Source organism: Gadus chalcogrammus, chromosome 13 (genome assembly GCF_026213295.1).
Source record: "Gadus chalcogrammus isolate NIFS_2021 chromosome 13, NIFS_Gcha_1.0, whole genome shotgun sequence".
Lineage (NCBI taxonomy): Eukaryota > Metazoa > Chordata > Actinopteri > Gadiformes > Gadidae > Gadus > Gadus chalcogrammus.
Window position 1 is genome coordinate 9,374,339 of NC_079424.1, and position 15,922 is coordinate 9,390,260.

At 42.5% G+C, this 15,922-nt stretch overlaps 1 protein-coding gene across 1 annotated transcript in view; it reads right to left on the minus strand.

Annotated features, from left to right (window-relative positions):
- Positions 1-3,578: 3,578 nt before the first annotated feature.
- LOC130401442 (sodium- and chloride-dependent taurine transporter-like) overlaps positions 3,579-15,922 on the minus strand; it is a 21,418-nt gene continuing 9,074 nt past the window's right edge. Inside the window, exons 4-15 of the mRNA XM_056605192.1 lie at positions 14,531-14,619; positions 13,346-13,500; positions 12,330-12,462; positions 10,587-10,721; positions 10,352-10,455; positions 9,927-10,051; positions 9,378-9,490; positions 8,879-9,016; positions 6,321-6,423; positions 5,951-6,051; positions 5,612-5,782; positions 3,579-5,284 (exon numbers count right to left, since the gene is read on the minus strand). Coding sequence (XP_056461167.1) covers positions 5,126-5,284; positions 5,612-5,782; positions 5,951-6,051; positions 6,321-6,423; positions 8,879-9,016; positions 9,378-9,490; positions 9,927-10,051; positions 10,352-10,455; positions 10,587-10,721; positions 12,330-12,462; positions 13,346-13,500; positions 14,531-14,619 — 1,526 coding nt within the window. The 3' untranslated portion in view covers positions 3,579-5,125. The remainder of the gene's footprint in view (positions 5,285-5,611; positions 5,783-5,950; positions 6,052-6,320; positions 6,424-8,878; positions 9,017-9,377; positions 9,491-9,926; positions 10,052-10,351; positions 10,456-10,586; positions 10,722-12,329; positions 12,463-13,345; positions 13,501-14,530; positions 14,620-15,922) is intronic.

The following is a 15,922-nucleotide window of genomic DNA, read 5'->3' on the forward strand; positions in this document are numbered from 1 at the left end:
GTAACTGACACTTATTTCTGCTAAATATCTCATGATCATTATTTTTTCTAGTTTCATCTAAATCCTCCAACAGAGATGGTCAGCGCACACGTTTAGTTTTTTATGCTGTAGCTGTCATGGGGAGAGATCTAACACTTGTTGGCTTGTTTGGTTGACCAAAACACGTCACACCAATAAGATTTCCACTGCATAATTGCTGTCCAAATTATCCCTATAATAGTGTACTATAAAGTGTTATTTATATTGGGGATTAGGGAGCGAGGGAACAAGAGAGTCAATTCAAACACAGCCAGGCTCTGGCCTCCAACATCGCAGCTCTGCCACAGTTTCACTGAAGCTGGATCACTTGTGAAAGCAGCCACAGGCACCAACGTGCCCTGTCCTCAAACAAGAAGCTTACTGTTCAACCCGAGTTATTTTTAACCTTTTTTGCAACTTGATTCATGGCTAATCCACAGATCAGCCGCTGACTGCAGACTTCGGAGGGGTGTGCCGCGCTGCTTTGTGGTCTGCTGTATACTGGGATATGCTATTGTGTTTTAGTGTAAAGTTTATGTTTACGTTCACCGCTGCATCACAACAAAATTGAGTAATTGCATTAAATGGACAACGATGTGGTGGAACATTCCCAGAGTCCTCTGCAGTGCCGGAGGCGATGGCTTTGTTGTGAGAGAGGATCTCCATGGGGAAGCGATGCGTAGGCAGCCTTTTGTGTCTCGGGTAATGGGCTCCTAATGTAAACAGAGATGGGAGGCTTTGGGGTTACAGGGACAATTTACTTCCTCCATTCATCTTAAAAATACAAAAATAACCGTGGGATGTATTTCTAATAAGCTTCACGCATAACACACTTGTTATGCACGCACACTGGAAACATTTTGTAGGGGGTTATTTGAGAAGATACACAATGATTATTTTAAGGGCTTCTATTTTTTTAAGAATACAGTGCAGAATGCTATTATTCTTATCAAACTGTTCCTTAATAGGAGATTATAGCAACTACTGAATTACACTCTCTTGACTAGATCAAAGCTATAACCACACTACAGATCATGTTTCTACCACGATGTCCATTTGCGACATTGAACTCATGCTGACCAGAGGACAGATATTTTATACACTCCTAGTATAAGTTTCTTACAAGTCAGACTTTAGGTGACGAAGACATAGGCCATATTGGGAAAACGTAGATGTATGATTTCGGGGGGATCGGATGCAATAGATGAGGAACACAAGGGTAAATATAGCATTTATGAGGACAGTGATGTTTGAGACAGATGAAGGACGCTGTGGTGTTGTAGTGATAGGGTTTATGCGGACAGTGGTGTCTAAGACAGATGAAGGACACTACGGTAGTTCTAGAGTTTATGAGGACAGTGGTGTTTAAGACAGATGAAGTACACTAGGGCTGTTATAGGGTTTATGAGGACACTGGTGGCTAAGACAGATGGACACTTGGGTAATTATAGGGTTTATGAGGACATTGGTGTCTAAGACAGTTGAAGGAAGCTGTAGTAGTGATATGGTTTATAAGGACATTGGTGTCTAAGACAGATGGTGGACACTACGGTAGTTATAGGTTTTATGGGGACATTGGTGTCTAAGACAGATACACTAGGGTAATTATAGTGTTTATGAGGACATTGTTGTCTTAAGATAAATTAAGGACGATGTGGTAGTGATAGGGTTTATGAGGACATTGCGGTCTCAGACAGATGAAGGACGCTAGGGTAGTTATAAACCCTATAACTACCCTAGCAGGTGATGAAACAGATGGGGACATTAGGGTAGTTATGGGTTCGAGGATATCGGATGGATAAAACTGATGGGCAACGCTAGTGTAGTGATAGTGTTCAGGAAGATATCAGATTGCTTAAACAGATGGGGGACGCTAGGCCAATCAGCAGAGATAGCTATGATGTAAAAACCTGATGACACAACAACTGTTGTTTGGTTTGGCCAGGATGACAAAAACACACTTCCAGACACACATTGCCCCAAGAGAGACCACCACACATGCACAGATACACTGAAAAAGCAAGACGAAATTCGACAATGTTAAATCATTATTTTATTCTCAGTGCATTTCAAATTACAAGAGCTTAGATGGAATAACAGTTTGTCAACAGAAAAGCTCCGCTTTTGGATATAATTGGTTTCCAAATGCAGAATTTTGTGGTGTCATTTTCATTTTCAATAAATTGGCCCCTGAAAGTTTCCAATTTCTCATGTCTAAGAATTCACAGGTAATTCTTTGAGATAGTACCACAATTTGGAAAAAAAACTGCATGAAAAAAATACTTCTCTTTCTACAAAGTATTGCACGTAACAAACCGCAGCTTTTTTTTTTTCATTTTTGATTGACAGCTGTACATGATACTCCAAATGCAAGAGGCTCAAATACACTATATTTGATATACAAAAGGCAAATGTGATTGACAAAACAATCAAACAAAATATAGAAATAAACTGTTACTGTCATAAAACACCAAAAATAAAAAATAATAAAAAGAGACTACTTTTTATTCCTCAAAAAAAGACATCCTGAAACATTTACCCTGGGGGTGACTTTTCACATTCCATGTTCATCAGTGATGCTCTCTGTTTTATAGTAACTTAATCTTCAAGACTCTTATTTTGAAAACCTTGGGTTTTATCTCGTTTGAACAGGAAGCTTTCAGCAGGCAGTGTCTGCCGGGAGTGTTGGAAGGCAGGTCTATAGATTCGGAGCAAATCCATTGATATAAAATAAAAGGGTAAGGTCATTCCAAGCCTGCACCATTGAATAGATGTTTGCTTGCACCACAGAACTCCTGTGAACATCTTTCCAACGTTTAAAAAATACGGCACAACCATATTTCAACAATCCATAAATTCTGTCTTCTTGGGTTATTTTGATGTGTATCTAAGTAGGGGAATCAAATGTTTAATTTAATGTAACACTGCAATTACAATTGGTCCTTATTTAGTTTTCCCTGTCTCACAAGTATTTTGACGTATTTCAAAGAATTACAGGTGGGAATCTTTTTGAAGTATACTGAGTTCTGTCTCGAAAGATACCTACATGATCATCTAAGAGAAAACATATTTAGTGATCCCCAATTCCAGCATGTTATATGACCGCATTGTTCCATGAACACAAGAAATATATGAACCTGAAAAACTTTGGGTTAATGAGCTGTAAACAGGATTATTATTATTCAGACATTTGGAATTCAGACACCCAGTTGACCAGCAGGGCTGAGAAGAAAATCTGGGCGATTTCTCTCAGATTCCCATCAGATAACTTTTCAGTTAAGAGGTCAAAGTGTAACTGGGTGGAAGCCGCCGGTGCATTAACGTTTGGAAATACATCCTTTGAATAGTATAAGCTTGATATTAGCATTAGCTCATACCATAAATAACGCCACAAAGCTGGTGGGGTGACTGGTCTAAATTATGGTTTGGTTGGCTTGGTGACAATGAAAAATGATAGATAATTGGTTGTACTTCTTTTCTGAGCATTTCTTTAAAGCAAGATTTTGGAGCGCAGAGGTAAATATACGCGATGTCACGGAGTTTTGCTAATTGTTATGATGTTTTTGTTTCAAAGATATAAGGTACTATGGGAAGAAAGTAGTGCACTGCAATGCTACACACATTTTTATGTCTTACTATTAAAGGTTTCTGGAGTATTATTGCAGTACTAGTGCAGTACTAGTGCAGGATATATTAACATATATATATATATATATATGTATATTTATATATATATATATGTTTACCTCAGTAGATTAAAGTTTAAAATTCGTTTGATGTATGATAGTGTATATTATTTAACTGACGCTAAAGCATGTTTCCTATTTCCCACTACAGCAACTTTCATTAAGAGTTTATGTTCCAACGATAATAGTCTTTATAATAAAAAAAAAAAAAACATTAGAAACATCGACAGAAATAACAAATGTAAATAACCTTCCTTTGTAGAAAACTGAAGTCTGGAGCTAAAGTACTGGAGACTGCTCTAAAACGGTCGAAGGGACGGACAGAGAGGTAAAGATAGATAGAGAGTTTAACTACTAAATGTACATTACGCCACAGACGACAGACGTCAAGGGTTTCGGACGCCACCATTCAAATGCCTTCAGGTACTCCTTACTCCTCCTCATCCTCCTGGTGACATTTGTTTCTCGCGAGGTGCTTTTTTTTTTTCTTTTACCCAACCCTGGTTCACCTCACAGGGTCAAAGGTTACCCCCCTCCCACTACAGAGGTGCGTTTTCAATGGCAGTGATAGTTGTGGTTTACGCAAACCCCACTATTTTCTCTTTCTATTTAAAGGAGGAAGCGATTGTAAAATTGGCTGACGGAGCCTGGGCAGTGATCGATCGAACGCACACGACATGGCCGCCACCGTGGTCTTCTACAGACACGTTGGTGGACATTGACTGGTTCTCCTACCCTGTCTCCTCTGATCTTATACTGGGGCCACACTCACATGCACGAGGGGCCCCCACGTATACACACGGTGCAACCCACCACACGGGCACTAGCCCGAGCCTGGCTTGCTTGGCAGTGACTCCACTTCCAGGCTGTCTCAAGAAGCAGGCAGCTGTTTTGGGGGGGAATAAATAGAGGAGCAGTTCACAGTTGGGAACAACAACAAGGTAGCATATATATATGTATGTATATATATATATATACATCCACATATATATATATATATATATATATATATATATATATTTGAAGTTTTGAAGGTGAAAACGACCCATCCTCGGCTACAGATACGATGGGTCGTTGCCCTTCTCCAAACTAGCTGGTGTATTTCGCCAATCACCTCTACATTTGACTGTCCGGCCTTTGCAACCGTCCCAGTTATCATGGCACACCGAGACCGGGTCTTTATAAGAAACAAGCAACACAGGGAAATCCCTAACACCTTTAAAAGCACTCCTCCTGGAGTGGGAATGGGACTTAATCTTTTTATCTTTTTTCTTTTTCTTTTCCAAAACCCTTTTCAGTCCACCAGACACACAGATAGACAAACAGGAAGCTAACTAGCAGAACAGAGCAGGGGGCGGGGGGGGTTGGGGTGGTTAAGGGGGGAGGCGAGCGGGCTCACAGAGCGGCAGTGCCTCCCCACCTCAGATCACGGTTTCTACGATGGTGTGGGTCGGGGCCTTCAGCAGCAGGCCCTTGTTCCCGTTGGGGTCCAGGGTGAAGGGCCCGTCCATAATGCCACGGTGACCTGCGGGGCGAGAGCTGGCCCCGCCACGCACGGGGGCCGCAACCGCCTTGATCCTCTGGGGAGCAGGAGGGGGAGAGGGAAGGGGAGGAGGAGGAGGAGGAGTTGGAAGAGGAGGAAGAGGAGGAGGCGGAGGTGGAAGTGGAGGAGGAGGAGGAGGAGGAGGGGGAAGAGAAACAGCAGGAGAGGTGGATGAATAAAGAGAGATACATTCAATATTTTTCAATTACTGTTACACTTCTAAATTGGCAAACATAATTAGAATGTTTAAACTTCCTTTGCTTGTGATAAAATATTAAGTTAGCTACATTACAATTAACTACAACTACAATTCATTGTATAACATTCCCTCTGAGCTTCCCGGTTCAGCGTGAGCTCCACCCACCTCTATGAGAGGCCCATCTGATTGGAGGATCTTGATGACAACCACCATGGGGATGCAGATCATTGAGGCCAGGGCAAGAGTCCAGCCCAGTCCGATGGACCAATCAGGATACTCGTACACCTTGTTGTAGGTCAATGGCTTGTATTTGACCAATGAAAAGACAAAGATGGCCTAGAGAGAACACAGATTTGCATCTTTAAAGATTTGCATGTTTACATATTTGAATATTTACTTTGGTAAACACATCAGCTACTGTATATGTTTGGGTTCTTTCTCTTAACAGCGCACTACAATCTGTAATAATGTATTGTTTGTTACATATATATTTTTTCTACTTACTATGCACAGAGCGGGTGTGATAATAGTCCAACTCCATTTCATCCAAGGATTCGGTCTGTAGCCAATCATGTCCTCAATCGCATCGTAGAAATTATCTGCGCCTGCGGAACAATCATGCGGAAAATTGCAGAAACTGTAGCACAGCAGCGAACGTAATGTGTTGGTGCTAGACCTAAATTACATCACTAGCTAGCTCAGTCTGTGATGCATGCATTGATGCTAAAGCTATGTGATACATCTCCACCTAGTTTGGCTATATTAGGGCCAAGTTACATATCATAGCTAGCTATTTTTGTGTATGGGTGTATAAGGCTATGTGTTTCAGCCAGATAGCTCCACCTGGGAGTGTGTGTTTGGAGAACCGACTTACCATAAACCCAGGCTACGGCAATACATTCAAAGAATGCTACCCACAGGAGACACACGCCGCTGGCTGCATAGTAGTCAAACAGCTGGAACACATACATGCCACCCTGCACACAAAAACAACAAGAAATACAGGCAGAGGGTTAGCTGGAGCACACACGTAGCCCCAAGTACAGCAAGAAAGAGGGAGAGATTACCATATGTGGACATATGGTGCACGTGAGGGGGCCTCAGTGTGTGTGTGTGTGTGTGTGTGTGTGTGTGTGGGTGTGTGTGTGTGTGTCAGACTGTCAGTGTGAGAACTCTTCGGTGTCTCTGTGGGAATCTGAAAGTCCTAAAAATGAACCAGGCCATCGCCTTAATAAGGAGGAGTTGCCATGGGAACGGCAAGGAGAGAGAGAGAGAGAAAGAGAGAGAGAGAGAGAGAGAGAGAGAGAGAGAGAGAGAGAGAGAGAGAGAGAGAGAGAGAGAGAGAGAGAGAGGGAGAGAGAGGAGGGATGAATAGTAATGTGCATAAAGGTCAAGACCAGATAAGAATACGTCTTGGCTTGAGAGAGCGATGAGCAGAGCGTAACAGAGGATCTGTACTATTATAGACGGCTGTTGTTATATTCTGTTGCACAGATTCTTAACTTCTATTGTTTCACTGTTTTTCTCACTTTTCGCATGCAGAAACTGGGAAAAGGAGCAGGGGGGACAGATAGAAAGACGGAACATCAGAGGGATGGAGAGAGAAGGCATGAAGGAGAGAGACATTAGTGGATCAGGACCAGTGTTGTTTTCGTCAGGCAAGACGAAAACGAAAATGACGTCGTCAGACCCCTTTTTTCCATGACGAAAATGAGACTAAGACGAACGTCACCAAAGCCATATAAAGACTAAAATGTGACGAAAAATGTAGACATTTTCGTCAGACGAGAACTAGACGAGACTAAATTGTTAGTGAGAGCATGTGAGCGGAGCGGAGCGTGGAGCGGGTGGTGGAGCGGAGCGGAAGAAATACGTTGGAGCGGGTTGGAGCGCAGAGCGGTTTTAAATTCAAAGGCCGGAGCGGGGATTTCACTCCGCTCCAGTCCACTCTAGTCCGCTCCGATTTTAACTGCTTCTAGCGGCTTGCATGTAGGTGGTTCACGTAGAATAGAATGGGTTTCAATGGGAGCATCCAAGCAACCTGATTGGATAAAACACGTCACGTGAGACCCTTCCACCCCCCCCCCCCCCCGCAACACTGGCTCGTGTGCTCGCGCGCAGCTGCGCCTGCACGCACACGGCACACACACACTCATACACTACAGAGAGAGGCTGGTGGACGAGTTTTCGTCGGACTAAAACTAGACTAAAACCTTTTGAGTTTTCGTCAGACTAAAACTAGACTAAAACTTTCAAAGATAGAAATGACTAAAATGGGACTAAAACTAAGAAGCATTTCGTCAAAAAGACTAAGACTAAAACTAAATCTAAAATGCCTGCCAAAAACAACACTGATCAGGACGGAGAGAATTGGAGAGACAGGATTAATTGTGGGGGACATGTATGAAGAAAGGAGTGGAGGGAGGGAATGAGAGAGGGTTAGAGGAGACATAACTAGCTTGGACAGACATAAAGACAGTGGGAGGGAAAAACAGACATGTGACACACAGAATATAAATGAGGGGAACAAGGAAGACGACAGAATAACAGATAGTCGGAGGAGCGGAGATTTGTTCTTTCCATGAAACACCCCGAGGGATAGGAGGAGGTCTTCCCATGGCAGCATGGTATAAATAGATGTTTAACTTCCCCTCCGAGAACGTCTGATAACCACACAACTTTTTTTCAGATGACTGTTTCTAAAAACAACGGCAAATTCCAAAAATAGCCAAATAGTTGTCTAAGTTCACAAGCAGTGACTAGAATATCTCACGGGCAGACGTCCCCATGTCTTCAACAGAATTATCATTTCAATTATTTGAGTGAGCTTGCAAACTACTTCAGTGGAATAAATGGTATAAATGATAAGCTTCATAGAACTATACCATTAGATCTGACCTGTTCTTATATTTTTAGCAGTTTTATATTTAACAACCTTTGGGAACCAAAGATAGTTCCCTGAGGGACACCGCCAACCTTCCATTCCCCTGCACTATGCGACCGATTTAGAGGAACGGATGAGGCGGTCGTTCAGGGACCCGGCAGAACCCCAGAGATGTTTAGCCGTGTCATTTTCCCAACAGTTTTTCAGTGTTAGGAGAGTGTCCGGACAGGGCGGGCTGCCCAACACTGCCCGTCCGGCCCGTGTGCTGTCCGTTCTGTACAACCATCGCTTGTGTTATGCAAATTGGACAGGCTGTTTTAAAGGCTTGTAAACATATATACAGCCTGAATTAGCAAAACATGCTGTGTAGTATATTTCCACAAAATGAAATCTCAAAGAAATGTAATGAAATAAACCATATTGTATGTAGAGGATCATAAATCAGTCAAATGTGAACAGAACAAAACCCATATAATGTTGAAATGAGTTTAAATGAACATCAGCATCAGCCAATGAGGACCTTCGTGATGTGTAGGTGGGGGTTTTACCTTTGTGACCATGGTGAGGCCCAGCAGGTAGCTGATGAAGCAGACAATGGCGATGAACACCTCCCTGCGATAACCCTTCCTTAGGAAGGACGGATACAGATCCACCAGTGACGTGATCTGCCCTTCCACCTCCACAAACTAGCCAGGGGGAGAGATAGGAAGAGATAGGTCAGGTGCATGCGTACATGGGTGCGTTTTTGTGTGTGTGTTTGTGTGTGTGTGTGTGTGTGTGTGTGTGTGTGTGTGTGTGTGTGTGTGTGAATGTGTGTGAGTGTGCCTACGTGTGTAAGGTATGATTAGGTGTGATTGTATCATTGCGACTCGAAAATTAATATCAACCACATAAAGTATCTCTTGTTCAAGAGATAATTATACATATACATAATACTTTTACATTGATACATAAAGTATCTCTTGCTCAAGAGAAACTTTATGTAACCGTGTGTGCTTGTTTGTGTGTGTGTGGGGGGGTGTATGTATGTGTAGGTGCAACACACACCTGGCTGTCAAGGCCTAGCAGCAGTAGCATGATGAAGAATAGGATTGCCCAGAAGGTGGGCATCGGCATCATGCTCACAGCCTTAGGGTAGGCTATGAAGGCCAGTCCAGGACCTGCAGAGGGGGAGGAGACGGAGGAGGAGAGGGGGGAGAAAGAGAGATGGGAGCAGAGGATTGGATTGATAAGAGAGAGAGAGAGGAGAATGGGTCAATGTTGTTGCTTCCAGACCAAAGTTTAGACCACAAGAAGAACGAGGATCTGAACCTTCTGAGAAACTAAGTTTGAGTCTGTTGGTATCCAGACATGAGAATTTTAATCTAAGTCTTCTCTAAGGTCAACCGACCTCTGATTCCATTTTGAAGGGGAAACCTTAGTCCACTCCTTCTTCATACCTCATGCATGCATTTGTTTTACAGATTATATAACTACTTATATAACACAGAAAACCCGAAAACATCCAGATTTGAGATAAACGTGTTTTTAAGGGTCTTTGATATATCGTTGTATTTGCAGTGAACCTGCTGAGGTTTAAACAAGGAGCCCTGGTACCTGATTCAGCCACGTCAGCTATTTCCACCTGCTGTTCCTGAGCCATGAAGCCCAGGACGGAGAAGATAGCGAAGCCGGACACAAAGCTGGTCCCGCTGTTCAAGGCCCCCAGCAACATGCAGTCCCTGGTTCACACACAGGACACCACAGGCTCAAGTCAAAGGGTTTTTATTCCTCAAATGTGACAGAGAGTCATTCTGTTAAAGTTAAGGTATAATTTATCATTTAGATACATTATTTTAATATGTCAAATCTGTCAAATGTTATAAACATCATATAATTATATCATTATGTCAGATTCTAAAGGCAAACTGACTTTCAGGCTGTTTTCCATAAAAAGCCAAGATGCTAAGTATCATTCAAAGTCACAAAGCAGTAGCTTAAAAAGGCCGTAGGTAGATGTCCTCATGTGTGATCTTTCTTACCTGTAGCAGTTGTACTTGTACTTATTGTAGCTTCCCAGCGAGGTCATCGCCCCCAGACAAATGGCGTAGGAGAAGAAGATCTGTGTGCCGGCGTCGATCCAGACCTACGTAAAACACAGGGATAGAAAGGACGATCAAACGATGAGTAATCCACTCCAAGCAAAATGTCACCTCCACCTCACAAATGTGCATACAGTTGCTGTACCGGGTAGCAGGCTTGCACATGAACGCCTACCTCGGGGTCCTTGAGCCGTTCCAGGTCGGGGTACAGGTAGAACTTTATCCCTGCAGATGCCCCCGGCAACGTCACACCGCGAATCAACAACACAATAAGCATGATGAAGGGAAATGTAGCCGTGACGTACACAACCTGTAGAGGATAAAGCGATATTAAGCATTATACAGACATAAAGCTTTAATGTGTTTGGAAGATATATTGGGACGAAATATTGTACACAGTAAAACATTTGAAATTACTAAATGTAAATAAAGTTGTCGATGTATAATTATCAACACAGTATTCAGAGTTGAATGTTTGAGGCAACGTAGAAGTCCTTCTTATATTTCTTTAAAATGTGTTGTCCGTAAACGTACAAACATACACACACAACCCCACACACCAACAAATAGAGATTTGGCTTTCGAGTATTTACACGTTTGCCCTTTCAGCTGAAACATCACTGCACTGTAGAGCAGCCAGACAGCATCAATCAAACCAAAGAAATGATCGATGTGGGCTTGTAAAAGGTTTTGTGTCACAAATTCCTTCTCTTGAATGACCCCTTTGGGCTTCAGTGAACTCCACAACCCACCCTTTGTGGGTGGACTACTTGATGGCGTTGGGATCGGAACTGGTTGCTTGTTTGTTTGCAGGTCCATTTCTCGGCAGCTAACTGCACAGTTATACCAACTGGGTGCAAGCTAAAAATACACATCCACAGGTGGGAGAGGATGTTTCTCAGGATTGTGTACATGACCATTGTCTTTTCAGTTCCAAGGTCACAAAATGGTCATTTTACATGGGATGAGATCACCAATGTCATAACGTTGAAACCAGACCAATAACAATGATCGAGATCCAACTACAATGTCGACACATGGGTGGTTCGACTCAGAGGTTCTATCTTAAAACACCACTCATCTTAGATTTCTAAACTAGCCTCTATTTTATGACAACTGTGAGAACTAAGGGAATAACAACACATGATCTCTTTTCCCTCCTTGGAAAATCATGCCCATAACCTACAGCTATTCAAATATTTACAACTGTGTCAACACACACACACACACACACACACACACACACACACACACACACACACACACACACACACACACACACACACACACACACACACACACACACACACACACACACATACTTTGGACTTTTCACCTTACCGACTTAAATGTTGTTTGAATAAATGTGCAATATGTCAACAATTTAAATATTGAATATTTCATGGGCAATACATACCCATGGGCCACTTCATAGTAGTATATTGTTTTGTTGTAGTTGTTGTTGTGGCCGTTTTGTGTTGTTTTTTTTTGTTTCATTGTCTTTGAGAAAATGAGTAAAACAAACATTTTATCCAGAAAAAGTTGTGTTATGTATATTGTATGATGTATATTTTCTGTATGTTTGTGTACATGTGTATATTTTTCCATAATTTCACACAACCCTGATCTATTTCGAGCAGAGTAATCGTGATATAACAGTTTCCCCCCGGATTGAGAAAGTATTCTGAATCGGAAACACATGTGCGATTACACAATGATAAACACAAACACATGTAAACTCACAAAGTCCCACACACACACATCAACACACACACGCACACACCCACACACACGCGCACACATACAAACACATACAAACACACACATACACACCCACAGACACACCCACACATACACACACACACATACACACACACACACACACACACACAAACACACACAGCTGCAGGTGTGGTACCTTTCCGGTGGACTTGACTCCCTTCCAGATGCAGAAGAAGCAGATGACCCAGACGGCCAGCAGACACAGAGCCAGATCCCACTTGACGGGCCCAATGTCATCGATACCATCGGAGATACCAAGCACGTTGTGTCTGGAACACACACACACACAAAGACACTTAATACACTAAACACACCACAAGTCCTCGCGCCCAATAGAGATACCAAGCATGTTGTGTCTGGAACACGGACACTGACACGCACGCACACATACACACACACGTACACATATCGATTAGGAATATACATATAAAGAAACTTAACACACACACACTGAATAGGCATATAAATATATACACACTTAATACCCTGACACAAACACACATACACACTCATACATACATACATACATACATGCATATATATATATATATACACACATAATAGTACACTTAACACTTAACAGGCTAAAAAACAGTTTCCACCCCAGAGCTGTTATTTCTCTAAATAATGCAGAATTATAAATTATTGCTTTATCATAGCAATCTGACCTTTATAATTGGGTGACATTTTTAAATATATATATGTGTTTTTGAATTCATAAACATTCAATATATTTTCTTGCAAAAAAAACTTTTCTCATTATTATTATTTTTTTTTAAAGGAACTTATTTTGAGAGAGTGTGTGTGTGTGTGTGTCTGTGTTTGAATGTGTTTATCTATACATATCTATATATATGTAGAGCATGTGTGCATGTGTATGTCTGTGTGTCGGTGTTTGAATGTGTTCCTAAACATATACTGTATGTATTGGAGTTTGTGTGTGTGCATTTGTGTGAATGTGTTTCCGGTTCTGTGTCTGGGTTGGAATGTGTGTATCTATATATATATCTATCTATATCTATATCTATATCTATATCTATATATATATCTATATATATATATATATATATATATATATATATATATATATATATATATATATATATATATATACTACATAGGTGTATCGTGCATGTGTGAGAGAGGACTCACTCCCAGAACTCGGTGACGGGGGAGGTAAAGTTTTTCAAGTTGGTGATGTTGGCGGTCAACCAGAAGCTCTTGTTTGCACGGAACTTGTCCTCTATGCAGCGAGGCGTGTTCCAGGGCTGGTTACACTTGGCCCAGGGCAGCTCCGGCTGGAAGCACTGGAGAAAGAGGGAGAGAGAGAGACACCGAGGGTGAGAGAGCGATGGAAGAAGAGAGAGATAGAGAGAGAGAGAGAGAGAGAGAGAGAGAGAGAGAGAGAGAGAGGGAGGGAGAGCGAGAGAGAGAAAGGGAGAGAGAGAGAGAGAGAGAGTGAGAGAGACATATCGAGCGGGAGAAAGATAGATATAGAGAGAGAGAGAGAGAGAGAGAGAGAGAGAGAGAGAGAGAGAGAGAGAGAGAGAGAGAGAGGAGAGGGGACAGAGGGGGAGCGAGACAGATAAAACATAAAAATAAGGCCTGCATCCAATAATCCCAGATAAAGGTCAGTATCATCACAGACATCGCACACACTTCTGTCTAGTATGTTACTACTATAAGCAAGTGTATACTACTGCAATATTGCTGACAGTGGGGTTAAAGCGCGGGTTGACTTCTCATCGTAATGTTATAATGCAACATAAATATTTTCCACTAAAAGAGGCAAGTTTTAACAATGTGTTCAAACACAAAGGAGAGACACACTGAACAGATCAGTGGGCGGACACAGCATAGGGCTGAGATCCATCGACCTATAAGAACACAGAGTTGGGTGCTAATCCAATTTGACACCCATCCTAAGCGTCAGGTAATCCCACTATCACTAATTAACTCCTAAGGCTTTCAGATCACATCCCCGTAACTCCTCAGATCCACTGGAGCCGTCTGGCCTAATGAGCCTTGTGCCAGCGATTCCTTCGGCGGGGGAACATTGCCGTAATTGCCCACCCCCCCCCAGCCCGTCTGGCATCGCAAGAATAGAACCTGTGTGTGCCGGCGCTCGCTAGCGGATGAATCAGATGGAAATGATTAACGCTATGCTTCATGGGATACATAGTGCGGAAGCAAGTGCTTCTTTTACGGTGCATTGTGGGCATGGAGCAGTGCACTATATAGAGAACCACATTCAAATGTGAGACAGCAATATGAAATGGTGAGGGTAAATGGGACAAGGTGGACCATACTGGGAGCAGCCCTGGTGTTGGTGGGTACCTGGATCAGGTAATAGAGCCCCCAGGCCAGGATCACGATGTAGTAGATGTTGAGCAGAGAGACGATCACCATGGACGCGTAGCCGATTCCTGCACACAGATGCACACGGGACCATATATGGAATACCATATATGGTTATAAAAAGTGAGTTAGTTGGTGTCTGATATTTGGTTCGCTGCCGTTTTACAATGGCCACACACATATTTGCAGATTTTAATATATACAAACCCACACACACATAATTTCTCACTCTGTCTCTCTCTCTGTCTTGCGATCTCTATATCTCCTTCCTCTCTCTCACCCTCTCTCTCTCTCTCTCTCTGTCTCTCCTGATCACATGGTACAGCGCTGATCAAACAAACAGATTTGCCTGACTCCATGATGTCACTTCCTTCACCAAACTGCTGGCCTCAGGTGACCTACTGCCAGTTAGTAATATTATATTTGGGGATTGTATTATTCAGACTACATTCTTTTATATGATTAATTAATTATTTATTAGTTGTATACGTGCGTGTCTTAAGGACACAAACACACACACACACATCCTCTATGCAAATAATATCTGTCCTGTGGCTTGATGCAGGTAAGCAGGGAAAGATAAGAGGCAGGTTAATAATCCTGTAATTCAGAGTTAATTCATTCAAGAGACATCATCCACCCACAAATGCACAAACACACACTCACCCCCCTCCCCCCACACACACACACACACACAAACACATTTGCTGTGCCTGCCTTTGAATGAGACAATTTGAATGTAAGACTCAGAGTGCTCCTAGCTCATTCCTAACCCAACGCTTCCCGTCTTATCTTGTTTCTGGAAACCCCTCTGGGAATCCATCTAGCCTGTCAAACACTGAGGGGCTTTATGATAGAAACACCTATCCTTGGTGGAGAAATGTAAGAAGGAGGGACAGGATGTTTTGGGTCGCTTATTTTCATATTGCGTTTGTTCTCTTTACAATTCTCAATTGTTACCTAAAGCGTTTAGTTGTTGGCAAAGCAGTTGTTGTTTATGGTGTTATCGTCATTATGAATGTGTATTTTCCTCTTTCCTTTCTCACCTCCTCCTGATCTCTGTCTTATTCATCACTTCCATTTCTATGACCTCTTGTTTTACCAAATTTCCCCTATCTTATCAGCCTCTACCCTCGCCCCCCCCCATCTCCACCCAATCTCTCCCCCCACTCCATTCTCCCTCTCTCTCTCTCTCTCTCTCTCTCTCTCTCTCTCTCTCTCTCCTCTCTCTCTCTCTCTCTCTCTCACTCTCTCTCTCTCTCTCTCTCTCTCTCTCTCTCTCTCTCTCTCTCTCTCTCTCTCTCTCTCTCTCTCTCTCTCACTCTCTCTCTCTCTCTCTCTCTCTCTCTCTCTCTCTCTCTCTCTCTCTCT